Source organism: Sesamum indicum, linkage group LG8, assembly GCF_026168435.1.
Source record: "Sesamum indicum cultivar Baizhima isolate 11 linkage group LG8, ASM2616843v1, whole genome shotgun sequence".
Taxonomy (NCBI): Eukaryota; Viridiplantae; Streptophyta; class Magnoliopsida; order Lamiales; family Pedaliaceae; genus Sesamum; species Sesamum indicum.
The window spans coordinates 27,249,202-27,273,507 of record NC_142664.1 but is presented as its reverse complement, the minus strand read 5'-3'; the positions used below and the strand labels follow the sequence as shown (position 1 = coordinate 27,273,507).

The window sequence follows — 24,306 nt, the reverse complement described above, 5'->3', positions numbered from 1 at the left end:
TCACACAATTTAAGAGACTCAATGCAACAAGTTCACCGATGATGAACTAATTTTGAAACATCGTCGTTGTAAGTTTTTGGTTCTCAATGTCATATCAAAATGGTGCTTGCCATTCAAATTACACATGCTCGATGGTTAAGACTTTATGCTCGGTTCAGGGTGCTTGCCTACGAATATCACGGGCAATGACAACGTGAAACAAGTAATTGTTGAAAAGAAAAGAATATTATAAAATTACCTCAGACAATATAATCCTGCCATTTCAACAGAAATACATTGAACAGTTGGATGCCCACGCTTAACATAACAATGGAAAAGATCCGGTTGAGAAGGCCATTTGAGGGAACACGTACAATTCCTATTGAACCTTCAAAGTAGTGTGCATCCTCCTGGACTAGTGCCACAAACAAAAAGCTTGTGCCCGGGGAAATTGAAGTCTATGCATAGTAATTCAAGCTGGCTTTCTTTTTCGCTTGAACTTGGATAATACCTTCATTAAAATCTTCATGGTTCACCTATGAAACCAAGATGATTCATTATATCATGCTTTTTATTTAGATATAGAAATAACATAACTACATAATAAGATCTATAGAATCACAGGACAACGCATTTCATCCAACCAGATTTATTTTATTATTTTTCTAAAGTTTCAGACAAATGTTTAAGATAATTTTCGTAAGTATTAGTTCCCATTGCAAGTTTTCAACATTGAAACAAAAATTTGGGGTTAGTCAGCTTCACACCAGTATTTCCCATGACCTGATTTAAGGTAATATAAAAGAATAAGATTATGAAAAATAATACATGGCAATAACCAGGAGACAAGCAATCTGCTTACAGACAGAGTCTAGTGTTTCTCTGCAATAGAGGGCAGGAGAACCAAAATGTGGCTGCCCTCAGTACGTTCACCAAAACGCAACTTTCAATTTACCTTTAAAACGCTTAAGTGTAATCATTTCCAAACTTAACAACATTGTGCATGACATATCCTAATTGTAAGACTGCAGAAAATGTAGCCCACTCTGAAACAAAGTAATTCGGGACAAGGCCAGGACTGAAAATCCCAGTACATCCTCAAACTCAAAGTACTCTTACCCTATCTTGGTTCCAACGCCTCAACACATTTTCCATTTAACTTAGCACTCACCATAGGAGTCTAATTTGTTACAACTTTTAACATAACCAGCTTTGTCATTTCACTTTGCATAAATATGAATTAGAAACACAATAAGCTCTAAAATCTATACTTGGAAGGTTAATCTCAGCTAACTATGGTATCTGCAGGGTAAACCTGAATTATACTGAACTCAACAAGTCAAAACTTGAATAGCAGAAATACACTTCTTTATCAAAATTTGTGGTCCATAAATTATACCAATCCCCAACTCGCAACTACCAAACAGTAGATTTCTCCCACACTCTAATAGCATACCAAATCTGAAATATCATGTTATTTACTTCACTCCAACATTAACTGCATTCTCAAGTTCACTCCAGCACCATCACATATTTAGACATAGGAAAATTCACTTGTATATATAGCATTGGCAAAGAAGAAAATCATTACTGTTAGCACACCAATTTTAGAGTACTCCCAAGTGAAACAATTAAGATCAACTGCAAGAATGAAAGAAATTCAATAACCAACTATTATCAGGATTGCGGAATTTCCTACTCCAGTAACCATATAAAAAGCATAGGAGGCAACTCAATCAGCTTTAAGCAATTTGTGTTTGCAGGCATGCCAGAAACACTGGTCTGATCTACAATATCACACACATATGGGCACACATGAAGTATGTAAGTTTGCAAATGTTGGCATGACCGCTAAGACTGCACATGCTCATACCCACTCATACACACACAAAGACGGACACTGACCTCGGTGGCATCACGGCGAAGTGCTAACATGCCCGCTTCCACACAAACAGCTTTAAGTTGTGCCCCATTGAAGTCATCTGTTGATCGAGCAAGCTCTTCAAAGTTGACATCTGGATGAACATTCATCTTCCTCGAATGGATCTAAAATAAAAGAAAACATTCATAAGTAGCATGTCCAAATCAAGCACTGTGATATAGGAAATCTGGAAATGATACAACAGCCTCACTTCAAAACAAGCCAAACAATCAACTACTTGAAAACCAAGGGTATATACATTCTCAACTAATGGTATACCTGCAAAATGCGAGCCCTGGCTTCTTCTGTAGGATGGGGAAATTCAATTTTACGATCCAGCCGACCAGACCGCATCAAAGCAGGGTCCAAGATATCTGCTCGATTTGTTGCTGCTATCACCTGAATATAGAAACAGGGGTCAAATACCATCAGCAAATCATGATATCAAAGACCACATAAGTCATTGATTTTACTGAAATACAAGGGAAAACTTGTTACAGTGCAGGCCAGAATACCATAATGACATTACAAAGTGCACCCTATCCATCATAGATCAAGACATCATCATAAAGTAATAGAGATATAGACAAATCCAGCAAATAAAGACACCAAACGTTTAAAACAATAATGGATAAAGACTCTTCTGGTTGCAGTGACCATCACGGAAATCACTCAATGGAGAAAATAACAAAAGTTATAATGAAAGAAATAGAGCAAAACCTTTATTCGATCATCACTGCTAAAACCATCAAGCTGATTCAGCAATTCTAACATAGTCCTTTGCACTTCTCTATCCCCGCTAACTTCACTGCATAGGAACAAGGTAGTATCAACTGTTATTAGCATCTAAGCACCACCAGACCGTTAGTATATAGATTTTTCAGTCGCTTAATCCACTACATCAAGAAATTTCAATTCTAGAAAATTGCAAGGGCAGAGAAAAGCAACACAAACTGCATCAAGCAGGTAGGCACCTACCTATCAAAACGCTTCGTACCAATAGCATCAATCTCATCAATAAAAATGATGCAAGGAGATTTTTCTTTAGCAAGTTGAAAAGCATCACGAACAAGTTTAGCTCCGTCTCCAATGAACATCTACATACACAAGACGTTTGGTTACAAAATTTTTAGAAAAAAAAGGAAACTATTGTTAAGCAACCGCAAATCTCTGAAGTAAACCACAGCTTCAATGCAGTACAGTACATGCTCATATTAGACAAGTATCAACAGAAAATATCACACACTGGAAGGATAACTGGGGATACTGAGTCAAGAAAGAGAAATCATCGAAAGGAGAGACTTCATAAAGGCAAGATTGACATCCAACCGGTTGCTGGAAAGACAAGGATGAGAAGCATAACAAATACATGCAAATCTTCATCCAATATGATTGCCACTGGGGGAGATACAATCTGAAATACATGAACGTGATTAAGCAGAAACAGGTTTGGTGGGAATCACAATTAGGACCAACCCAAAGTTGAACTTGATCAGTCAGAGAAAAGATTGTAAAGGAGGTCAGAGGTCCTTGATTTAATTTCAGGTGGACTCTCCCCTGGGTGTTCATCTGCTGTCCATTTCTAGTGTAGTTTTCTCCTCTGGATTTATTTCATCTATTTTCCGCTCTCCACACTTCTATTATCTCCAGGCTCCTAAGCTGCCTCCACACTGCCACCTAACATACCTAACCATTCAGCCACAACTCCTAGTCTCCTACAATCCACAGGTGGCAGCTACTTTTCTGCTGTTAGCGAGGACATAATTGAAATTTATAATATGTACCAAATAAAATACACAAATAGAGAAATCGGGTAACTTAAGTTAGATAAAATAGAACCCAAGGCCAACCCATGTAACACAATAACTGTTTGGAACGGCTGCAGTCGTATTCATTGTCCTAAGATCTCTTTAGCAGCAAAATTTGGTTAGGATACCTTTTACAAAACATGATGAAAGAAGAGCTTGATCCCACCCCTATCAGCAGGTGAATAAAGGCACTACCACCAAACTTCAGAAACCACAAAAGGCTTCAAATGTGAGTCTCTGATGTGATATGTAACGCAACCAACAGATTTACACCACATTTATCAAAAACAACTAACAAAATAAACAAGGAAAAGCATGGAAACCTTAACATCAAGATCAACCAAGCTACAGAAAGTAAAGCATCAGTGAGTAGGTCCTGTAGCACTATACCTGTACAAGCTGGGGACCAGCTAGCTTCAGAAAAGTAGCATTTGTTTGGGCAGCGCATGCACGGGCCATTAAGGTTTTCCCTGTCCCCGGAGGACCATACAAAAGTACCCCTTTTGGTGGGCGAATTCCTAACTTCTGGAATCTCTCTTTATGTGTCATAGGCAACACAATGGCCTCAACTAATTCTTGAATCTGCAGAGATCATAAGAAATTTCCAGCATAAGGTATATACATCAGAGAACGGCAAGCATCAGTCTTTATTAATCGATCAAAAAGGAAAACTAGCCTGTTTCTCCAAGCCTCCAATATCATTGTAGTCTTCAGTTGGTTTCTCATCAACCTCCATAGCCTTAACACGGGAGTCATACTCGGATGGCAAAGTATCCAAGATGAGGTAACTGTCTTTGTTTACTCCAACAAGATCACCAGGCTTCAACTTATCAGGATCAACCAAACCTACCACAGGCAGGAAAATTGTCTGCAATTTAAAGATTATATGTGTTAATGATCCTGTTTAGAAATTCAGGGAATAGTCCTGGATTCGGTATGGATCAGAAAATCTGTACAAAGGCCTTTTTCTAGGTAGAAATCTCCAGAACTCCACTGCCTATTATGTATTCTTGTAGCAGGTATCAAGAGAACAAAATTGATAAATGAAGTATCTACTTCCAAACTCCCACTTCCAGAATTCAATTCGATTAAGAAAGAAAATTCCTTAGATTTTTTCACGTACCATTATTCATAATTCCAGTGAACATATTCGTTATAAATTTGATGAAAATAGAAAATGCTTTATACATAATCTAGTGTTATTGTTCGTATCTCTACTATACCATCTGAAATGAGAAAGATACACATGAGATTATCCCCAACCCTCAGCCTTGTTACCTGCCCCTCCATGCCAAAAAAGAATGACAAACAAAACACAAACACATGCAAATAACAAGAGACAAGGGAGATCAAGGAAGATGGAGGGGGAGAAAAATGGAATAACATATGCCATCTAACCTGGCGTGTGGATGTTTTTAGCACAACACATTTACCCTTCCTTTGTGAGTCCAGATCAATATTTGCACCATCCTCCTCAGCTTCTTCCTCTGGGTTCATTTCCAAAATCTGTCAAAAAAGATAAAAGGTGCTGATCTCATTAGTAGATAACAAACGACAATTCTGTAGCTAGAGAAATTGAAGCGACCAAGAAAATGATTATAAAAAATTGCATAATGCCCTATGCAGGCCTCATGACAAAGCCATTAAGACTACTCAGTCACTAAAGCGTAAACCCCAACTACTCCATGTATTTACTGTTCTTGGCACTTGCCTTCAACGTATTTTTTCAGTAACCGAACTAGTCAAACAGAAAAGTAGGGATGCCAATATTACTGAACAACCCAGTCAAGCCCCGTTAATAATCTGCTCATAAAGTGAAGGTTTCCTACCATTTCACAAGCCAAAAATATATATAGCTGTTATGGTACACTTTTGTTTCCTATAAACTCTATACTGAATCATATAAAATTTACATTCCTACATGCAAGCTGCCGTATGTATCTGCTCAAACCACCATGACCACATTTATCTACAATAACAAACCCCCTGCTGACCCACTATTGTCAAAGATAACAATGACCCTCAACTTAAGACTGGTCAGAGGGAAGCCTTTTCTGGATATGATGGAGGGCTGAGTTCAGTGCATGCATCCAGTCCAAGAACTTGATACTCTGATTTAGTTCCTACATAATTAATCCTTTTGAGCTTAGAACTTTAACAGTGCTGCCCATAATGGAAGAACAAGCCTTGAAAAAATAATAACAAGAAACTCCACAATGCTTCTTCCTCCTAGAAGCATGCACATTAGTCGCCTTTGTTCATTTCCCATGAAGTTCCAAATTCCTTTCACTTTCGCAGTTTCAGTCCACCAAACACTAACAAACTCTAAACTCCCAGCCCACAGTCAAAAGAAGATGTCCTAATTCATCTGAATTTCCAGTATTTCCTGAAGGCCAAACGGTAAACCAAAAATCCCTAACAAAAGAACCCATTTACGAAGGCCACAAAAAGGCACCAAATTTCGAGCAAAAGAACAACCAAAGTTGTTGCGTAATACCTCAACAATATTTCCGACCAAGTAAGGAAGCTGCTTGTTCAGCTTGATTTTTTCTTGATTCTCTTTTATCTTCTCGCGGAACGAATCCAACTCCAGATTCGTCCTCTGCAACTCTTCCTGCCAAAAAGACACAAAATCATCATAAAACGACTGAAAACTCCGGTCTAACTTAACCAATTGCAATCAATTTTCCAAGCGGAAAGAAATCCAATCCACTCATTATCACATTCGAATTCCACCAAAGAAACATCGGGAAACAAACCTTGAGGATCCTGATTTCGTTATCCAGAAGGCGAGAGGCGCGAGTGATGTCTTCAGTTGTCATAGAAGAAAGCTGGTCTTCCTCAAAGTTGTCTTCCACCATCGGCGTCGCCATCTCCGATCAACTTCGTCCCAATACGATCCCTCTGCGCGTGTAGTGAGAGAGAGAGAGAGAAGTTGGCTTGAGGAAGGGGGTATGGTACAGATAAATGGGCCGAGCAATGTCCATAATGGGCCCATTCAATGTTGCACCTTTATCAGGCCCATTAGGCCGCACTAATTACCCAATCTGCTTCACAACTTTTGCTATACATTTCATGATTTAAATTAAAAATAAATACATTCACACCTATAAAATCTAATTAAAAAAATACACCTTTTTCTTTATAAAATTATGAATAAATTCTTCAAATTTATAGTTGACACCTAACATGTAAAAAAATTATTAGATATTTGTATAATTAAATCTAATTTTAAAGAATGTCTACATAATCTACTCTTAAATTTTCTATCTAAGGTTTTTATGTAATTTTAGATCATAATTGGATTAATTAATATAACTTCAATTCATTAATAGTAATTCTGAAAAATATACTTATTGAAAAACTGAGCTAAAAAAAATTAAGATTTGATTTTTCAGGAGTTCAAATAATTAGATCTGAGTTATTAAATTTTGGGAAGAATTATATATTTTTTTTAGATATAGTTGCTGCCGCTAAAATTTAAAAAAATATACTAATTAAAAATTCAAAATAAATTAACTATATGAAATTTGGGTCTTATATATTTTCATAAATTAATAATATGAATATAGAGACTTTAGATTAATCACATTTCAGTGATTGAATTTTTACACATCCACATTGAAAAATACATTTCAAAACTTTGGATGGAAATTCAAAGCATTATAATGTTTTCTTCATTTAAATTTATAAAATTTCATTATACTCATTTATTTTTTAAAATCTTGTAATTCTTTATTTCAAATTCAAAATTTTTCTAAATAATAACAATTTATATTATAAACAATTTTTATCGAGTCGGATTTAATCCAATCACGTACTATGTAATTATTTATTTTTTTAAATTACACATTAATCACGGTAGATATATATCCATCGTATGATCAATCAAGAATCCGCTATATCCATCGTATGATCAATCAAGAATCCGCCGTGTATTATAGCCTTAGAATAGTAGGAGTCCAAACTGTGAAGGTGGATCGTTTGACTAAAATCCATAGAATGTCCCTTTGAAAAATAACTCAAAACACATTTTATTCACCAATCATTCGTTGATAGCAACACACACTCAAAACCTGCATTGGTTACATACATCACACCGATGCAACAAAATGCAAATACATACAAACAGCACAAGTGCGTCAAGAGACGAGAGGGGAAGGCGTGGTTGTTCACAGCTCTTGCTTCGTGGGCTTAACCACATCTCCGCCGGAGCTCTTCTCTTCATCGGAAACAATGCTAATCACCTTTGGCTCCCTCTTCTTCTCCCCCTCAGCCAATTTCCCCACGCTGATCCTCAACACCCCGTTCTCCAGCCGCGCCGTCACCTTCTCCATGTCCGCATTCGCCGGCAGCCTGAACTGCCTCCAGAACTTCCCCACCGTCCGTTCCACTCTATGCCACCTCTCGTCCTCCACTTTCTCCTCCGTCTTCCGCTCACCGCTCACCCTCAGCACCCGGTGGTCGTCCACCTCGATCTTGATATCCTCCTTCTTCATCCCGGGGATGTCCAGGGATATCTCGTGCGCCACCGGCGTCTCCCTCCAGTCTGCCCGGGCAAGGGCCAGGGCGTTCTCGTCCACCACTCCTCTAGGAAGGCCCAGAGGGGAGTGTTCGAGGATCTTGAAGGGGTCGTCTGGGGGAAGCATCATGTCCCAAATTGAGCGTGCGTAAGGTACGAGTGCGTTGGTCTTGACTGGCAGAAGAAAAGCCACCAGTGCTAAAAGGGTGACTGCCATTATGGTCAGTTTGCCTTTCTCCATCTGTGATCTTTGCTGATGTAAATATAGGTGTGTGTTTATGACCCTTTACTTGGTGAGTGTAGTGGGTGTAGTGTGTGCTTGGTGTGAGTTTCTTGTTTGAGTGTGAATTGTGTTGTTGGTTAAGGGTTTTATAGGTGGTGAGTAACATGGTTCTAGAGGGTGCTATGATGGGGCAGGGAATTTCTGGAAGGGTCAAGAGAGTCCAAGAGAAGCTCAGGAAGCTTACAGACTGAGCTGGAACATGCAAGTATGGAATAATCACTAGTGAAAATAAAGTCTACAACAGATAAGAATTGCATTGAATTTTTTATTCTAATTTCTATTGTATTTTTTCTTTCAATTTATATATACATATTATGTGTGTAAAATTTTGTTTTGTATAAAATCGATAGCTTCATCTTTATACATATATCATGTATACCTAAAATAAAACAAAAAATGTAGCAAAGGAGAATAAGAAATCCAATCTAGATGAAAACTGAAAAAGTTAGGACCCAATTGAATCTTTTCTTGCAAGATTTTTATACTATTTTGTACTGCATTTGAAAATATCGTGTAGTATTTATAAAAATACGTCATTAAGAAAAAAATTATATGCATAAGGCATATATGTTAAATACGATACAAGATGCGATACAAATTTACTGTAGAATTAAAATCCAGTTCAAATAAGAATAGAGATGATATATAATTGTGTTGTATTTTGCATTCTACAGTAAAATTAAGATTTTGAACTATATATGTGTGTGTGTATATATATACATACGAAACTCTAACTACACGATAGATTTTCTACCTGCAATTTGTCTTTCAGAAGTATTTGTTAATATTTCATCCAAAAAGAAATAATCCTCTTGCTAACTTGACGATATTAATTTGACTACACTTCCTTCTGTAAAAATATAAAAGAATCAATATAACAATTAGTTACATGTTTAATGTTAAAGGAAGATGCAGTACGTCCGCTACTCTACTTTTTTGCCAAATCCCGACTCTCAGTTCGTGCAACACTGTGAGTGAGTTCATGGATTCGAGTTTCTCTGGACTTGTAGGTATTTGTAGTTATTGTAATTTTGTTGTTTACTGGTCTTGATGTATTGCTTGAATCCATGTAATGTAAAAAAATTTCGTGCAACAATGTACACCGGCAAATTTTAAAAGAAGTTTCTACAATAATTTAAAAAATCGAGTTCAGTAGCTGCAAATAGCATAAAACTCGAAAGGATCCATAAGTTCAAGTTCTATAAATGAGGACTACCAAGTAGAAGAACGAAACCTGTGGCTCTTTCAGTAAGAAGAGCAACATCAGTTTGGCTGATCAACAAGAAGTCTACTTCACAACACCAAAGTTGTGAGCAAAAAGCCAAAGAAAAGAACATGTGGTAGCATAACATTGAGAGTGCAATATTTCACTTACCAACCGAGCTTTTGAATTTGGCAATGCAATCCAAAGCACGCTTGAAATTGCTTTCTTCCAGGGCGATGTTGAATCGGCAGTAACCTGGAATGCCGGTCCATTTAGCACTGTTGATGCACAGGCCAGTGCTGCTGAGTATGGCTTCCCTGATATTGGAGTCATCAAGCTTAATCTCCTGGCTACTACCACTTTTGTTTATTTTGATGGTCTTGCCCAGGTAAGCAGATGGCTTTGCTACAACAGAAATGCCCGCTTGAGCTTCAAGCACCTCCCAACCACTACTTTCAAGTGTCTGTCGAAACAAATTAGCATAAGATATAGACCACATGAAAGAATATTTTTAGCTATAATTTGCAAGTACATAGAAAAAAAGTGATTGTTAGCCGATGATCTATCACTTGGCATCCTAAGTTATTAGGTGCTACATGCCTTAATATATACTAGTCGTCAACTAGCAAAAAGCAGGACAATGAACTGAATCATTTATTTGATATTTAATTCGCTTGCCATATCAGTGGAAAGCTAATCATATCGACTAGTTGCATTGATTTGTGTGTCCGGACAAGATTACGTATCAAGGTCACAAGAATGTGCAGTGAAATAGTTTCTGCCTTTAAGACGAGGTAGACAGTATTGAACTGCTGATGGGTAAATGCATGTATGTGTATTTGGGTAGCAAGAACCGATGATAAACAATAATTAGGGAGGAAGGGAACCTTCTATGGATTGATAGGTTGCAAGATTTACCTGCTTCAAGTGCTTATATCTATTTTCTAGATTTTCCATCTGTTCTGCTGTAGCATTCAATGGATTCCCTGTTTCTTGCTCTCTAAGATCCAGCAATTTCTTTACTGCGTACTTGGTTGTGCTGTGAGGTTTGCTTAATCCTGCAAAGCTATGGAAAGAATCCATCAAAAAGGGCTGATTTATAAGTAGAAAACCAAATTTGAGCCCGTTGAATAATCCCCCGAGTAGAGACACACAAAAGGTTGAGTTAGCAGATGAAAGTTTCTCCAATGTTGCTCCCAAATTCCAGCCATTGAAACCCTTGGAATTGAATTCGACTCCCGAGAATGAAGTATCTAAAATAACCCTCGCTCCAAACTCAGCACATACAGATAATAACTTATTCATTTCTTCATTACTATATAGCATTCCAGTTGGACTGACAGTTGGACCAGAAATGTATATCCATGGTTTATTAACAGTCTTCAATGCAGCAGTAAGTGTTTCTTCTGTCAACTTGTACCCTACTTCTGGATTGGTCGGAATGCTTGCAATTTTTGCCTTCAAAAATTTTGCAGCAGATACATAATTTCCATTGGAGCCAGTTGGGAAGCACAGAGTTCCACCCTCTTGAACACAGCAGAGAACCAACTTAGTGAAAAGTGCCACAGGACAGTCCGCATATATGAACTCCGTGTTGCAATTAGATGGAAAGCCATAACTGCTGCTAACTAATTGTCTAATGCCATGTGTAACATCAGTTTCTGATTCTGTTATATTCTGCCTTGCAAAACTCTCAAAGATGGCAGCCGTAACAGGTTTTGTTAAGGGCAAAAAGCTTTGGTCGGCATCCATATGAACCAGGGAAGACTCATCAGATTCATTTATCGATAACTCGGTATGATCAAGTAATGAAAGTGTAGAACTAGAAAATCCATTAACTGCAGTAGCTTTCGCCTTCTCACCATTTCTCTGAAGACATGAAAGATGAATACTGTAAACAGTTAGATCTATCAGAAGATTTTATAAAATCCATCAAACTGGAATTTATCTGTATTCAGCAGTTTAGATGATTGGTCACACTATAAAGACACTGCGGTTAGGGCCATATCATTTGTGCTTTTCTGAGAAATCCTATGTTATTGATGTACAGAATAAGCTGAACAGAGGTGTGTGTGTGTGTATGTGCACAAAGTAGCAAAGACACCGGTGAATTCGAAATCCATCACATATAGCTTTTAAAAAATGATAGACATATGAGCAACAATGATAAAAGTATTCATTGACAAACTAACCAGTGGAGGCGGGCGTCGATCAGCCAGCTGGAAAGCTAGAAGCTCATGGAAAAGACAACCATAGTAGTATTGGCTAATTATTGCTGTACTTCCCTGTAAAAGTTCAACCGTCTTGCATAGAGCTTTGAACATTTCCTCTTCCTCTGAAATCACAAAAGCCACTTCCAAATCTGTATAAACCTGGACTCCAGAGAACAAAAAGGTCAAAAGAGGACATAAATCAATTGAAAGCGTCTATACAGCCTCCATCTAGAGCAGAATTGATAGCTTGAGTAGTATCTCCACTGACAAAGTACTACTAGACCATATACCTGATTTTTCAGTAAGCCACAAACAATCATAGCATGTGGAGGCAGAGGAGTTCCAGCAAGATACTTAAGGACTCCATTGGAACTGGGAAGGCTAGATAGCTCAAAATGGTCTGATATATCCAAAAACAAACGAGAGCCAATTTCTTTTGTCGTGTCCAAAAGATGCTCAAATGCTGAACTAGTAACTGACTCAAATTGAGCTATCCCTGTCACTACTACCTCTGGCTTCAACTTTTTTATCAGCTCCAACATCAAGTCTGACTGACGTGGCGCCTCAATGACTGCTATTACTTCCTCCGAGTTTTTTCCAGTTTCTGCCTTCTGGGGAGGAAAGAGAACTTAAAAAACAAAAGAAAAGTTGCACCTAGGCAACACCCGCAATTGAATGACAATGTTGAATTTTTTCCCCAAAGCCTCTAAAATAAACATCAAGAATGTGAAGGACCATGATTTTTACTTATAAACAATCATGAACAGCTCATCGTCATGTCTTTCAAATTTTTTTCTGGTTACACAAAAGCATACAAGAAGAAACAATATAGCATGTTATAATATGTCAGCCTTCATATATGGAGGATGTTTAGGATTAGAGTATGTCACCTTAAGGTTGACTACAGAGAAAAGAAAAAAAACAGTTCAGAACCTAATCTGTTTTGAGGCAACAAATTTTAAAGTTTGCATGTGAAAACAGAAAAAATTTCTGAACAAGGGAAATTTAAGGAAGGGAGTATCTTCGAACAGAAGAGCTGGTTGGATATGCTAGTGCATCTCCAGAAAAGTTTTCATGAACCTTTGTTTTCAGGAATGTGAAATATCAGCTCAAACCATCAACCATTTCTCTTCAGAGATGAGCACAATCTCTTCATATTATTTTCCTATAGAAGGCTCCATTTTTAATTTTTAGCCTGATTCTATAGCTGAAGTCAACTCTATCAAAGAATTAATCAGAGGTGTGTATAAAGTCTCATAGGATAAAAAGAATATGATGTCCAAATTATGCTACTACCATTTATAAACACAATGATCAATAGTGATGAAATGGATGCAAAATGACTTTGGCATCACCGTACCTCAATATTTAAGGTTGTTAACCATTGGCTTGGTAAATATCGGGACAGTTGTTCATCAACAATGGCGAGGTGCGGCGACAACAGACGTAGAGCACTTTCAATAGCAACAGTCCTTGAAGGAAATACAACAACATTCTAGTCCAAAAATAAAAAAAGAAAAGAATCCTAATCAGTAACGTGGAAAATTTCATTCTACATGCCTCAAATTTCATGTCAACCAATTTTAAGGGCTACCATGTGAAATTTTTCAAAACCGAACTACATATTGTTGACGAAGCAGTTTGAATGTAGTAAAGACAAATTGTAAAATGCTCCATATAGAGAAATACTTTTTTCACAATGCTCGTGTCTGGAGTTTGTAATTTCTATGCTTGTTTCTACTGATTAATTCAGGTCCTGGGTAAGTATTATGCGTTCTTATTGAATTTCATAGGGGAAAGTTGCTTTTTGTACAACAAATATGGGCTTCAAGTCCAAGCAAAGAGGACTATGAAAGGAAGCATTAATTTTTGTTGATGAAATACAAAAATACAAATATATCAAGCCATCCATCATGACTTCCTTAATTAAGAGAACAGATGATACACTTGTCTTTTTATAACCATCAACTACAATGCATGATACCATAGTTTTCATTAACTGATCTCTCCTATGCCAAAATCTTCCAATTATAAGAAAATATGCGTTGTGAATTTCCCTCTAGAAATGTAATACCAAGTCTTCATTCTTTCTATTAATGCTCATTTGGTGTCGGGAAACTATCGGATCTAATGCACCACTACCCTGAGGTAGACCAAGTGTAGACAACAGAAGTCTGTCCTTTACTCATTCTGTTGATAAGTGGTTCCAAGATACATAAATCAAAAGAGAACCACGTTTCTAAAGTACAGCAACATTTTCCACGTCGCATGTAATTCACCAGATGTCAATATTTTTGTTGACTCGATATTTTGCTGACCATCACAAAGAGTTAACAAGAAAGAGGCCGGTATTCAGAGAAATAAGGTCAGAAACTAGCCTGATGCACTGTGAACCATCTTCTAAACCAAAATTTGATTGTTATGCAGTATATCCCAAAGGTCAACTAGTAAAAACCTATTTTCCTCATTTTCCCATCAAACTTTGTCCCATCTTTAGCAGGAAAGAGTTTGCTTTATTTAGTTCAACAACTGTCAAGGTGTAAAATACTACATCTTGATAAATAAATTCATGAAATATTGTAAAAATGGGGTTGTTGCATATGAGCTTGCATGTGTATTTACTTTTAAGATTTTCATGTTGAGCTTCATATTTCCAAAATTTTCAAGATTTCTTCACAGTTTCACACAAGTGGAGAAGTCTACAACAGAAAGTTCCAATTAATAGGTTACAGAAAGCAAACACCATATAAATCTAAGATGAATACAGGCAGCTTGTATCACAGTGATTAAGAACATCAAGAGTAAAGTTTGTGCAGTTGAGTTAAAGTGTTTCTTACATCTGCAGTCAGTGGGATATGGTGGTATGTTCTCATAAAGCCAGAAATAAGACTACGAAAACGTCTGCTTCCTGCTGGTGGTTGATAAGAGAAAAATGAAATATCTTGTAAAATATTAGCGAGATGAGCTAGGAATGGAATCTTCTCATCCGCAACAGACTCATCCTCAAAAGACAAATCTAAAACGCTGCTGATATCAGTCAATCCATTTCTCAGAAACTCAAAGATCTTTTTCACCTGTTGAAGCAGCAGATTTAGCATCACGCTACAGAATGAAACCATTTCTTCTGAGGTTCTAAATGTATGTCTAAACTCTTATTGATGGAGAAATTCCAAACCTGATTAGGTTGACGGAGTCGACAACTATATACTGATAAAGCATGAGAAATACGGCCACCAGCTTTCGCATAGGCCCAAGCTGTTCGTGCACAAATTGGTTGATCTCCAGCAAGTCCCATAAAGAATTCAAAACGGTGTGGACTATTCTTTTCAATTTCAACTAAGGCTGAAATATCTGTGTCAGCAGCCTGCAATAAGAGATCTTAAAAATTTATCCTTTAATGGATATAAATGTTACTTTTAAGTTATTGTAGAACCTGAAGAATTTTAGTCTGCCAGAGTCTTTTAACACGAAGACCACGACGTTCAAACAAACGCTTACACACTGCTTGTCCAGGGCGACCTCCCATATTAAAGATCATAACCCCCAGAGGTTTTATAACAGATATCCCTTCTTCGATGGCCCTTGCAATGAGACCTAACCCAAATTGGTCCTCCACAAAGCCCTAAAGAAAACAGATTATAACTCAAGGAACCAACCAGAGCAGCTCTTTTTGCTTCAAAAATAGACACAGAGCAGAGTAGGTATAGAATAATGTTTCAGCACGTGAACGAACAGCTTTGTCTACATATATAATTGCTAATAGAATGAAATGGATGGTCTATGAGTCTAGATATATAACATCCTACAAAAAAGAAACTGCATCATCATGAATATAATGTGACAGAGTTGTTTGCAAGACAAACTGATTTTTTAACTTGGAGGCAAGAAATGGCACATCAGATATAGAGAGATGAAACTTGCGCTGCAGAATACCCCATAAGATTAACTGCAATTTTTCTTACAACTCTTATCTAGGGACTGTAACTAGAAATGTCTGCAGCAAAAAACTATAAGATTAAGTTTCTTCATATAAGATGGGACCTTTTGCACAAATAATCATCATATAATAACTTTTTGTTCGCTCAGTTAGTTTCATCCATCCTATGTACTGCATAAGTATCAAGAAGCATGGAAAGTCGTGATTATCTGCGGTCTATTTAGGTTCAATAGCAGGAACAAAGACTAGCACCGCGGGGGGGAGGAGAAGAAAAAAGGTTTTAGGTAAATGAAAGAGAAAACTCAGAAGAATTTAGGAGAGTAAATGATAAGGTCAGAGCCAGACAAAATACTTAGCCTGCAAGATCCTTGGATTCTATTGCATGCTTGAAGAAAATCTTCACCAGATACATAAGTAATTAACTAGAACTCTGTTTCACATACTTAGCTTGAAGCATTTAGATGCAAGTGGAAAGTTGAAATAACATAAAACCTGAAGAGCACAGTAGTTGCTCAGAGAATGTAAGAATTCTTCGCTGGCGCTCTCCGTAATCATTTTGGACATTGCATCTGGATTAGGGTTAAGAATCTGGAAACAAGCCAAAACAAGAAACATTGGAATATCTAGAAAGAGTCTTTCCATAACCACATACACCATATCAATAGATGGAAGTAGCTTTTGCCCTTTTATATGAACATGAAAAGCATGATCATGTGCAAACTTTGTGAAAACCATTTCCTGAAATTGATGAAAGTACCTGTGGTATGCATCCAACAATTCGGTCAATTTCTATATGATTATCTCTGCAGTAAGATAGCAAATCTGATTCATAGAACTCAACCCTATCAAGTAAAGTTTTTTTCTCCCCATCATAAATTGGTTGCCCATTGTCGTCCAAAGCATTCAAGTATAGATTTATCCAAGAAATCTTCACTGCTCTTGGATTTATGTCAAGACCATATACCTGTAAAATGGTATGCAGTGGGTTAAGAAACCTCCTTCACTTTATTTCTCGGGTCCCAAACAAACATTAGAAGACATGCATAACAAGATAGGGTCTTCACTGGAGAAGAGAAGCACAACAAGTTAAAACCACTCAGAAAATAACTTGACAGTAGGATTAAGGGATCATGAACCTTTAAGGGCAACCACTTCTCAGCAATGGCAATGGTTATCCAGCCATTTCCACAGCCAAGCTCAACTACACTCTTGTCCTTAAAAATAGAATCTGGATGCCTATTGAGACCCTCGTAAAAAGTGAAGGACCAATCCTCGGGCATAAAGATACTGGGTATTACAATCATGCTAAGTTTCTTCCGCTTCTCAAAACCTGCAATAGGTGATAGAATGATATCAATGCAACAAAGGAGTGCAAACAAACAAAGCTAAAAGTGGTATAAAACCATATCAGTATAATACAATTAGTTTCAAAATACATGGAATGATATCAATATAGGAACTCCATTTACAAATAAACTTTGGTGAGGAAATTATAGGCATCATTCGCTTTGCTCGACACATCAGCAGCCTTAGTGTCATAGACTGTAGCATGTAACCCCTTGCAAGAATTGATTTGTATTAATTTGTTGACAGAATACAGGGAACAGAACATATCATTACACAGTGAAAAATTCTCAGCACAGTAGGAGTTGTTTTACTCTATGCATGAGAAAACCCACCTAATTAGAAAAATAGAAAATAAACTATTGATCAGCATCCCTATGTAACATTAGCATTGACAAAGACTTTTTCCCTGTCTTGGAAGTATTCATATTTTACAGGCTACAATGATTGATCCATTGTAGTTCTTAATTTAGCAAAGTCTCAAACAGCCACTAAGTTAGCTCCAAGAATAACAGACTTTTGAACAGTGTCGTGACATTGACGTTTAAAATTTACTTTTCGTCGATCGCCCTGAGTAAGGCAATTCCATGAGATTATGGAGCAAACCAAACAATATCCACTATCCAAAAACCACAATCCCAATCCCCTCGTTAAACCTCTCCCCCGCAACATTCTTCATCAAATCATATCATCCATGCAGGTACACAACCACGGACACAAATACACGCATAGATTTACACGTACACCAATACGCATAGATGTCGAAAGGCGCATATACCTTCATACTGTTCGAGATAGATGTCTTGAATTTGGAAATGGTAGGTCTCAAGGCACCGATCGCGCTCCGAGGCTTCCTTGGAACTGAATCGTTTCTGGAGCTCCGACAGGAAGACACGTGCGTCGGTCCGCGTACTCGGATCCTCGAGTCGCTCCAGGAGCGATCGGAGAGCACCGTAGGCTGCATCGCCGGACTGCTCGCACCGCTTCAGAAACTCTTCCATATTCAATGTTAATCACCGTGTGTTGTCTGCCTATGCAGTCGCAGAGAGCTATGGGTGTGCAATGCGTGTATACGTATGAATCTATATATATATATATGCACACACCAAGACTTCGTACAACGTGCGAAAATAGGTTTTGACTTTTTATGTGATTATTATAAAATATTTTCAGTCTTTTTTCTATTTTTAATTTTCATAAAATGTGACCCCTACTTTCTCTTACTATTCTTTTAATGTTTGTATAATTTCTATCTGATGTTGCCTTTCTATGATTTTCAAAAGCATATAGCACGTTTTATAAATCAACAAATTTACCATTTCAATATCATAAAGTAGATTAATAATTTAAAATCTCAAAATATTGCACGCGTATGAAACAAACAACACATGCAATACATTAATTACCTCTAAGTTTTAAAACTTTAGTCGTCAACACTGTAAAACAAAAAATGGATTGGAGACGGCTTGATAAGGATGGGTCGGGTCTTCAATCCACCCTTATCCATAATTTACTATAAGAAATTGCAGCCCTTTAGAAATCTACATGACGTTGGCTCTATATAAGGCTTGATAACTTATTCGATTCTAAAAGTATGATAATATAATTTGGTAATTTTACATTTTATTAAATCAGATAAATACTAACAAAATTACTAATTTATCATCTCTCATATTTTACTGTAGAGATCCCTATCAACAATCTTTCCCACATACAAAAAATGAACCGCCCATTACTCCTCTATCGTATGGAATTAAAAATTCAATTTTATTTAAACCAAGTTGTGATTTGTTACATGTTGAAATACTTAGTTATGTAATTATCACCTCACAATCCACTTAATTGATAATCTAAAAGTGTCTCTAGATCGATATTATTGTTTTATGCAACTTGATCATAGTCAAGCATTTTTCTTTTAATTAAAAAAAAATAGAGTAAAACATGAATACATGACATATCATTATTTAAATAACAAATTATATGATAAGTGGATACGTGTATTTCAGATATAATTATACATAATTAGTCAATGTGGCATGTTGTTTCTGCATGCATATAATAAATAATATTTTATATTTTAAATTATATTATGAATAAAAATATATATAAATGTGCATGCCCATGTGCGCATGTGAATCTGCATATCTGTATTATTATGCATATGCAGACATATATATTCTAAAACATGTTTATGTTTTCACTGTGTAAAATATGAATAGAACATAAACAATAGTTAGATGTTGATTTTTTATTGGTATTATAAACTTTTTCGTACAAGTTCCCTTTTCTTTATATTGTTTTTCCTTAATATGTAAAACGTGGACGATTATAATTTTGTTGTGATATGTATTTTACAAAGGGTTAATTACACTTTTCTCCCTTAAGTTTTAGCATAATTATGCATAAATTTTTTCTCTATGATTTGAAAAATTATATATAGTACATCTAATAATAAGTCACTTTATAAGTCAAAGTTCATCGAAATTTACTGATATTAATAAAAAAGGATAAAAATTCATATTTATTCCTAATGGCCTTATTAGTGATTTATTGCACGTTAAATAAATCTTTTTATGCTTAAAAAAAATACATTCATGTAGCATCTCGACTCAGAATTTTTTTCCCACCAAAATAAGCGTTAGAAATTATTACGATACACTTCTTGTACGACGCTCATAACAGTCCCGAGATTTTGTCCTGGAATAGATGGAAAATAACATAAACCACCAATGTGCATTTTCAATAGGAGATATTAGAAATTAACACTCAAAAGGCATTAAAATTGGTAAAAAACTGCAAAATTGGATTGAAACATCAATTCATCTTTCCCAATAAACGAAATGTATAATCTTCAAGGGACAAAAATCACTCTTACAAATACTACTATTCATGCAATGCCCTCAAACACTATATTGCACCTGTCGTATTCTGAGATCTCAGGATGAGTTCAAGTGATCCATCACAAAACAAGAAAAATAAAGGCCGACGAAAGGTGAACATGACGAAGATGGAGAAAGAGAGCAACCTTCAGGTTACTTTCTCAAAACGACGCGTAGGCCTTTTCAAGAAGGCAAGTGAGCTCTGTACGCTTACCGGCTCTGAAGCGGCCGTCGTTGTTTTCTCTCCGGGCAACAAGGCCCACTCCTTCGGCCACCCTGATGTTCACACCGTTGCCAACAAACTCCTGGCCCCAAATTCTTCGCCTGGTGATGTTGCTAATCGGTCGAATCATGTATTTCAGCAGGGTTCAACCAGGAACAGGCAAGAACTAAAACAAAAAATAATTTCACAGACAAAATATCATGTGATAATTTTAAATTATCACTAGAAATATATATGTTAACTGACACTAATTATATTTTGCCATATATAGTTTCCAAGAACTTATTAGCAACAAGAAATTTGTGTAAATTGTCAGTAATCTTGATAATTAACTACACATCAATAACTTAGTGACAATACAAATACATTGATAGTCGTATTTACTGATATTAAATTATCACTTTTAATATAATAATTATCACTATTGAAACTACAAACTTCATTATTAACAAAATAAAAATATTTCTTTTAGCTTATCAAGTACATATAATTAGAAACAAAAACGATACCATCAGCTTTTTTTTTTCCCTTTTTCGTTGCTAATATTCTCTTTTTCTATAGCGAAAACGAGCTCAAATATCTTGCAGAGGTTGAGAGGCAGATAGAAGCAGAAAGAGCGAGGGGAGAAGAGATAGAGAGGATGAGAAAGGCTTGTGAGAAGGAGAAATGGTTTCCATCCGCGGACGTGATTGAGGGACTGAGCTATCAACAGCTTGAGCATCTGAAAGGGGCTGTCGTGGATTTCGGCAAGAATCTTGAAACCCAGGTGGGGAGGCGCGGAGTTGGCCCTGGAGGTGGAGAGGGTTTCCTGTTTGGTGCCGGTGCTTCATCCGAACATGCTGCTGTGTTTCAGTATAATACTGTGATTCCATATGATCAGGGGGCAACCAGGGCTGGTGAAGAAGACATGTCTCAGGACTTCAACGCTGGCTATGGCCCTGGGCATTTCTGATTAATTTTGAGATCAGTGGGTTTTTTAAATAAAGAAGCTAAGTTACATTTCTCAGTATTTGTATTACAAGTGTGTGTTTTGAAGCTCAGGCATCAATAGCCTTTGGAAATATGATTTCAAATGATAGTTGCAAATTCCAGTTGTCGTGCTGGTGGATCTCTGCTTGTCTGGTTGGGGTAGAAAACTAAGCCAAAATGTAGAACAAGAATAAAGATTCAGGAATCATCAGGGATTTGATATTAAAAATTAATGACTATGTCAAGGATAATACGCATGCAAAATAATAATTATTTTACAAAATTACAGCATCTGGTGTGAACATTATTCATAGATATTATATATGCGTAAAATAAATATATGAGTTGGAAAATTCAAAGCAAAAACAGATGGTAGTTAGTATTAAAGTGTTTATATCCAATAATTACGGCAATAAAGTTGAAAAAGAAATTGCGTTGCTAACGAAATTTTTGAAGAATTATGCCATATTCCTCAGGCTGCTAATGGAACTCAGCATGCATTAATCGATTTAAGCAGACTTCAATACATCGCGGTCTCTGGCAAGACAATTTTGTGTCTCTATGTATGAACATATACACACATGAATATATATGCAGCTCACACAACAATAGAGAGACAGAGATAGCATCAAGCAAGTGAGATATAAGAGATAAGCCATTGAAAAAACTGTCTTTCTTATCTTGGATACAAATTCAAAGTTGTAGTTGATTGGAGTCAACAAACAAGTCCAGGGAATGCTTTATTTAATCACTCGCAGAAATGGAGCTGTAAAGTGAGAAACATGATCCTCTTCATTCTTTGACACCAGATGTTCATCTGCACGATCAATGTATGCAACAAAATATTAATCTTGGTGGAGATTTTCATCAGGTAGCGTAAAAGAAATAGTAACTGCATCCATCCATATGAAAGCAGAAGAGAATAGAAATGGCGTAAAGTTGCAACACAGCAATCTAGCATAAGCATTTAGGTTGAATGGCAACAAGAAATTGGATGTGTCAATATTGGTTCCACGGAGAAAAGGTGAAGAATAATCCATGATAACATGAAATAAATATGCCAAATTCAATATGGTCTTCTTGCAAATGGGGAAGGAAAAAAAGAAAAAGAAAAAAGGCAGTTAGAGATTAATGAAAAATCAATAACTACATCCAGCATAGAAGTTATGAAGACTTTTCTAAATCACTTAGGTCATGATCATGATAAAATCCTATCAGCTACTCGGCATTCCAATTGAACAACCCCACATATTTTTCAACGACACATGGATCCATTTGACTAAAAACAGAATTGGAATTGTCAGCCCAATTCTGAAAATGTAAAAGCAATACCCAAGAAGCCAAATAATAAAATTTTTCTAAGGAGAAAATTGTCTCGTGCAAGGTGAAGAGCATTTTTGTTTTCCAACAGTCTCATCTGAAGGAAAAAAAAAGAATTAAATAGAAACACTGTATTGGTTAGCAATTCTATAAGTTCTTTTTAAAGAAAAACATCTTAATCCCCCGGAGCTTCATTGTGATCAACCATTGCAGTAAGATGACAATAATATAAGCTCTTTCCAGAGCCCTTGTGATGACAGAATATGCAGTGTTCAGGAGATACAGAGTGGAAAGTAATCAAAAGTTGGTAGAAATATTCCGTTAACTATTTCATTGACGCAATGCTTCTAATCCACCGTGCCAATGTTTCAACTAGCTGACTGAAAGACAATGCATGTACGAGATTGTAAGCAAATGTCTTGCTCGTCCATAACCACAAAGGCTCAATAAATACTCATTGATTAAATCTGCCTTACGGACCTTGGCCAAGGGGAAATCCCAGTTTTGTCATCTGCTCTGAACTTTGAGGTGAAGTTTAGATACCTTCGCAAAATTACAAAATAACGAAATCTAAGCTCAACCACTCTATTTCAGAAAAAGAAAAAAGAAAAAACTCAAATTAGACTGGGCATGCAACCAAGAAGACTACCCCCATATTAAACTGCCCATGCAACCAAGTGCACATTAATTTGCCTATTTGGGTGCATAGCGTTCATACTTCGAGACAAGATAGACACAAGCCCAGAGAAACCGAAAAAACAACTTCAAAACAATAAGACACTTGCTTGCAACTAAATCACCCAAAAGAACAAATACTAGAACAGACTGGATGCACAAAATAAGCAAGAGCAGCACTAAGGCAACCATATCTATGATTAAAAAGAACCTAATTTTCAGATACAAAACCAATAAACTTGAGAAAATAAGTGAAATTTCGAGTTTCAGTTAAAGAGCCCTGAGGTGCAGAAAACAAAAATGTATACGACAAGATAACCTGAATCGACAAACCAAAACCTAACGTATTCAAAACCTAAACGTCAAATACTCAATCAAAACTCCAAATTTTCAGAAACAAAATGGCAATTCGTAAGCTTCTTCACAGAACGATAAAAAATCAGATTGTGAGTCTAACCCAGGGCCGAGGTTCAGTGAGAAGCAGAAGAGATGGAGTGACTGTGGGAATGAGACTTGGGGGCATAGATCTTGTTGTAGGCAGTCTCACCGACGAGGTAGATTCCGAAGGCCACGAGTGCGATCCCGAGGCCAGGTGTGGCGTGGCGCCACTGATTGGTCAGCATCGGATGCTTCCGCCACTCGTCGCGTCGCCTGAAAAACTCCCCGGTAGTTCCCAGTGGCTTCGCCATTGACGCTGCTGCTTCTTCTGGTCGTCTCTCTCTTGCCCTCCGATGACGATGATGAAATGATCAGTGGAGACTGGAGAGAATAATTGGGCTTTATAAAAGAGCTAACCGCAGCCCATGGGCCAATTACATGGGCCCATCATTTCAATAGATTGGGCCTCAAAGAGTAATAACGTTAGACCAATATTTTGGGCTTCTTGGGCTTAAGGCTTTCTGATATTGTGCAACTCAAAATTTTAATTTAACTCTCTTCATAATTTACACTAATTACCCTACTAAACCAAGATTAGAAATTTAAACTAACTAAAAACTATTAAGTTATTATTTTCAATAAACTTTTAAA

At 36.8% G+C, this 24,306-nt stretch overlaps 4 protein-coding genes and 1 pseudogene across 6 annotated transcripts; 1 reads left to right on the top strand and 4 right to left on the bottom strand.

The window, feature by feature from the left end:
- Positions 1–206: 206 nt before the first annotated feature.
- On the bottom strand, positions 207–6,642 carry LOC105169045 (26S proteasome regulatory subunit 6A homolog A). The gene is made up of 10 exons (XM_011089309.3): positions 6,468–6,642; positions 6,206–6,322; positions 5,107–5,214; positions 4,385–4,576; positions 4,099–4,290; positions 2,879–2,997; positions 2,621–2,708; positions 2,180–2,299; positions 1,885–2,025; positions 207–515 (listed from the first exon to the last, which is right to left on the bottom strand). Exons 1-10 carry the CDS (start codon positions 6,579–6,581, stop codon positions 438–440), a joined length of 1,269 nt encoding a protein of 422 aa, XP_011087611.1. The 5' UTR covers positions 6,582–6,642; the 3' UTR covers positions 207–437.
- Positions 6,643–7,717: 1,075 nt separating this feature from the next.
- LOC105169044 (18.1 kDa class I heat shock protein pseudogene) lies at positions 7,718–8,594 on the bottom strand (annotated as a pseudogene).
- A 1,017-nt stretch (positions 8,595–9,611) lies between these two features.
- Positions 9,612–18,281, bottom strand: MMT (methionine S-methyltransferase). 2 transcript variants are annotated; one of them, XM_011089306.3, is made up of 12 exons: positions 17,990–18,281; positions 17,004–17,197; positions 16,625–16,831; positions 16,360–16,455; positions 15,364–15,552; positions 15,106–15,294; positions 14,768–15,004; positions 13,291–13,425; positions 12,221–12,541; positions 11,910–12,089; positions 10,636–11,586; positions 9,612–10,180 (listed from the first exon to the last, which is right to left on the bottom strand). In XM_011089306.3, the coding sequence occupies exons 1-12, from the start codon at positions 18,210–18,212 to the stop codon at positions 9,881–9,883; spliced, it is 3,222 nt and encodes a 1,073-aa protein (XP_011087608.1). In that variant the 5' UTR covers positions 18,213–18,281; the 3' UTR covers positions 9,612–9,880. The 2 variants fall into 2 exon arrangements, with proteins under 2 accessions (XP_011087608.1, XP_011087609.1); XM_011089307.3 differs by having other exon boundaries at positions 12,221–12,538.
- A 1,840-nt stretch (positions 18,282–20,121) lies between these two features.
- LOC105169042 (agamous-like MADS-box protein AGL62) lies at positions 20,122–21,452 on the top strand. Its single transcript, XM_011089305.3, has 2 exons — positions 20,122–20,472; positions 20,875–21,452. Exons 1-2 carry the CDS (start codon positions 20,153–20,155, stop codon positions 21,263–21,265), a joined length of 711 nt encoding a protein of 236 aa, XP_011087607.3. The 5' UTR covers positions 20,122–20,152; the 3' UTR covers positions 21,266–21,452.
- Positions 21,453–21,905: 453 nt separating this feature from the next.
- LOC105169041 (NADH dehydrogenase [ubiquinone] 1 beta subcomplex subunit 3-B) lies at positions 21,906–24,032 on the bottom strand. Of its 2 annotated transcripts, XR_848377.3 has the most exons (3): positions 23,735–24,032; positions 23,083–23,145; positions 21,906–22,099 (listed from the first exon to the last, which is right to left on the bottom strand). XR_848377.3 is itself a non-coding variant. In XM_011089304.3 (2 exons), exon 1 carries the CDS (start codon positions 23,964–23,966, stop codon positions 23,748–23,750), a length of 219 nt encoding a protein of 72 aa, XP_011087606.1. In that variant the 5' UTR covers positions 23,967–24,032; the 3' UTR covers positions 21,906–22,099; positions 23,735–23,747. The 2 variants fall into 2 exon arrangements, 1 of the variants encoding a protein (XP_011087606.1); XM_011089304.3 differs by lacking the exon at positions 23,083–23,145.
- Between the last annotated feature and the right edge of the window lie 274 nt (positions 24,033–24,306).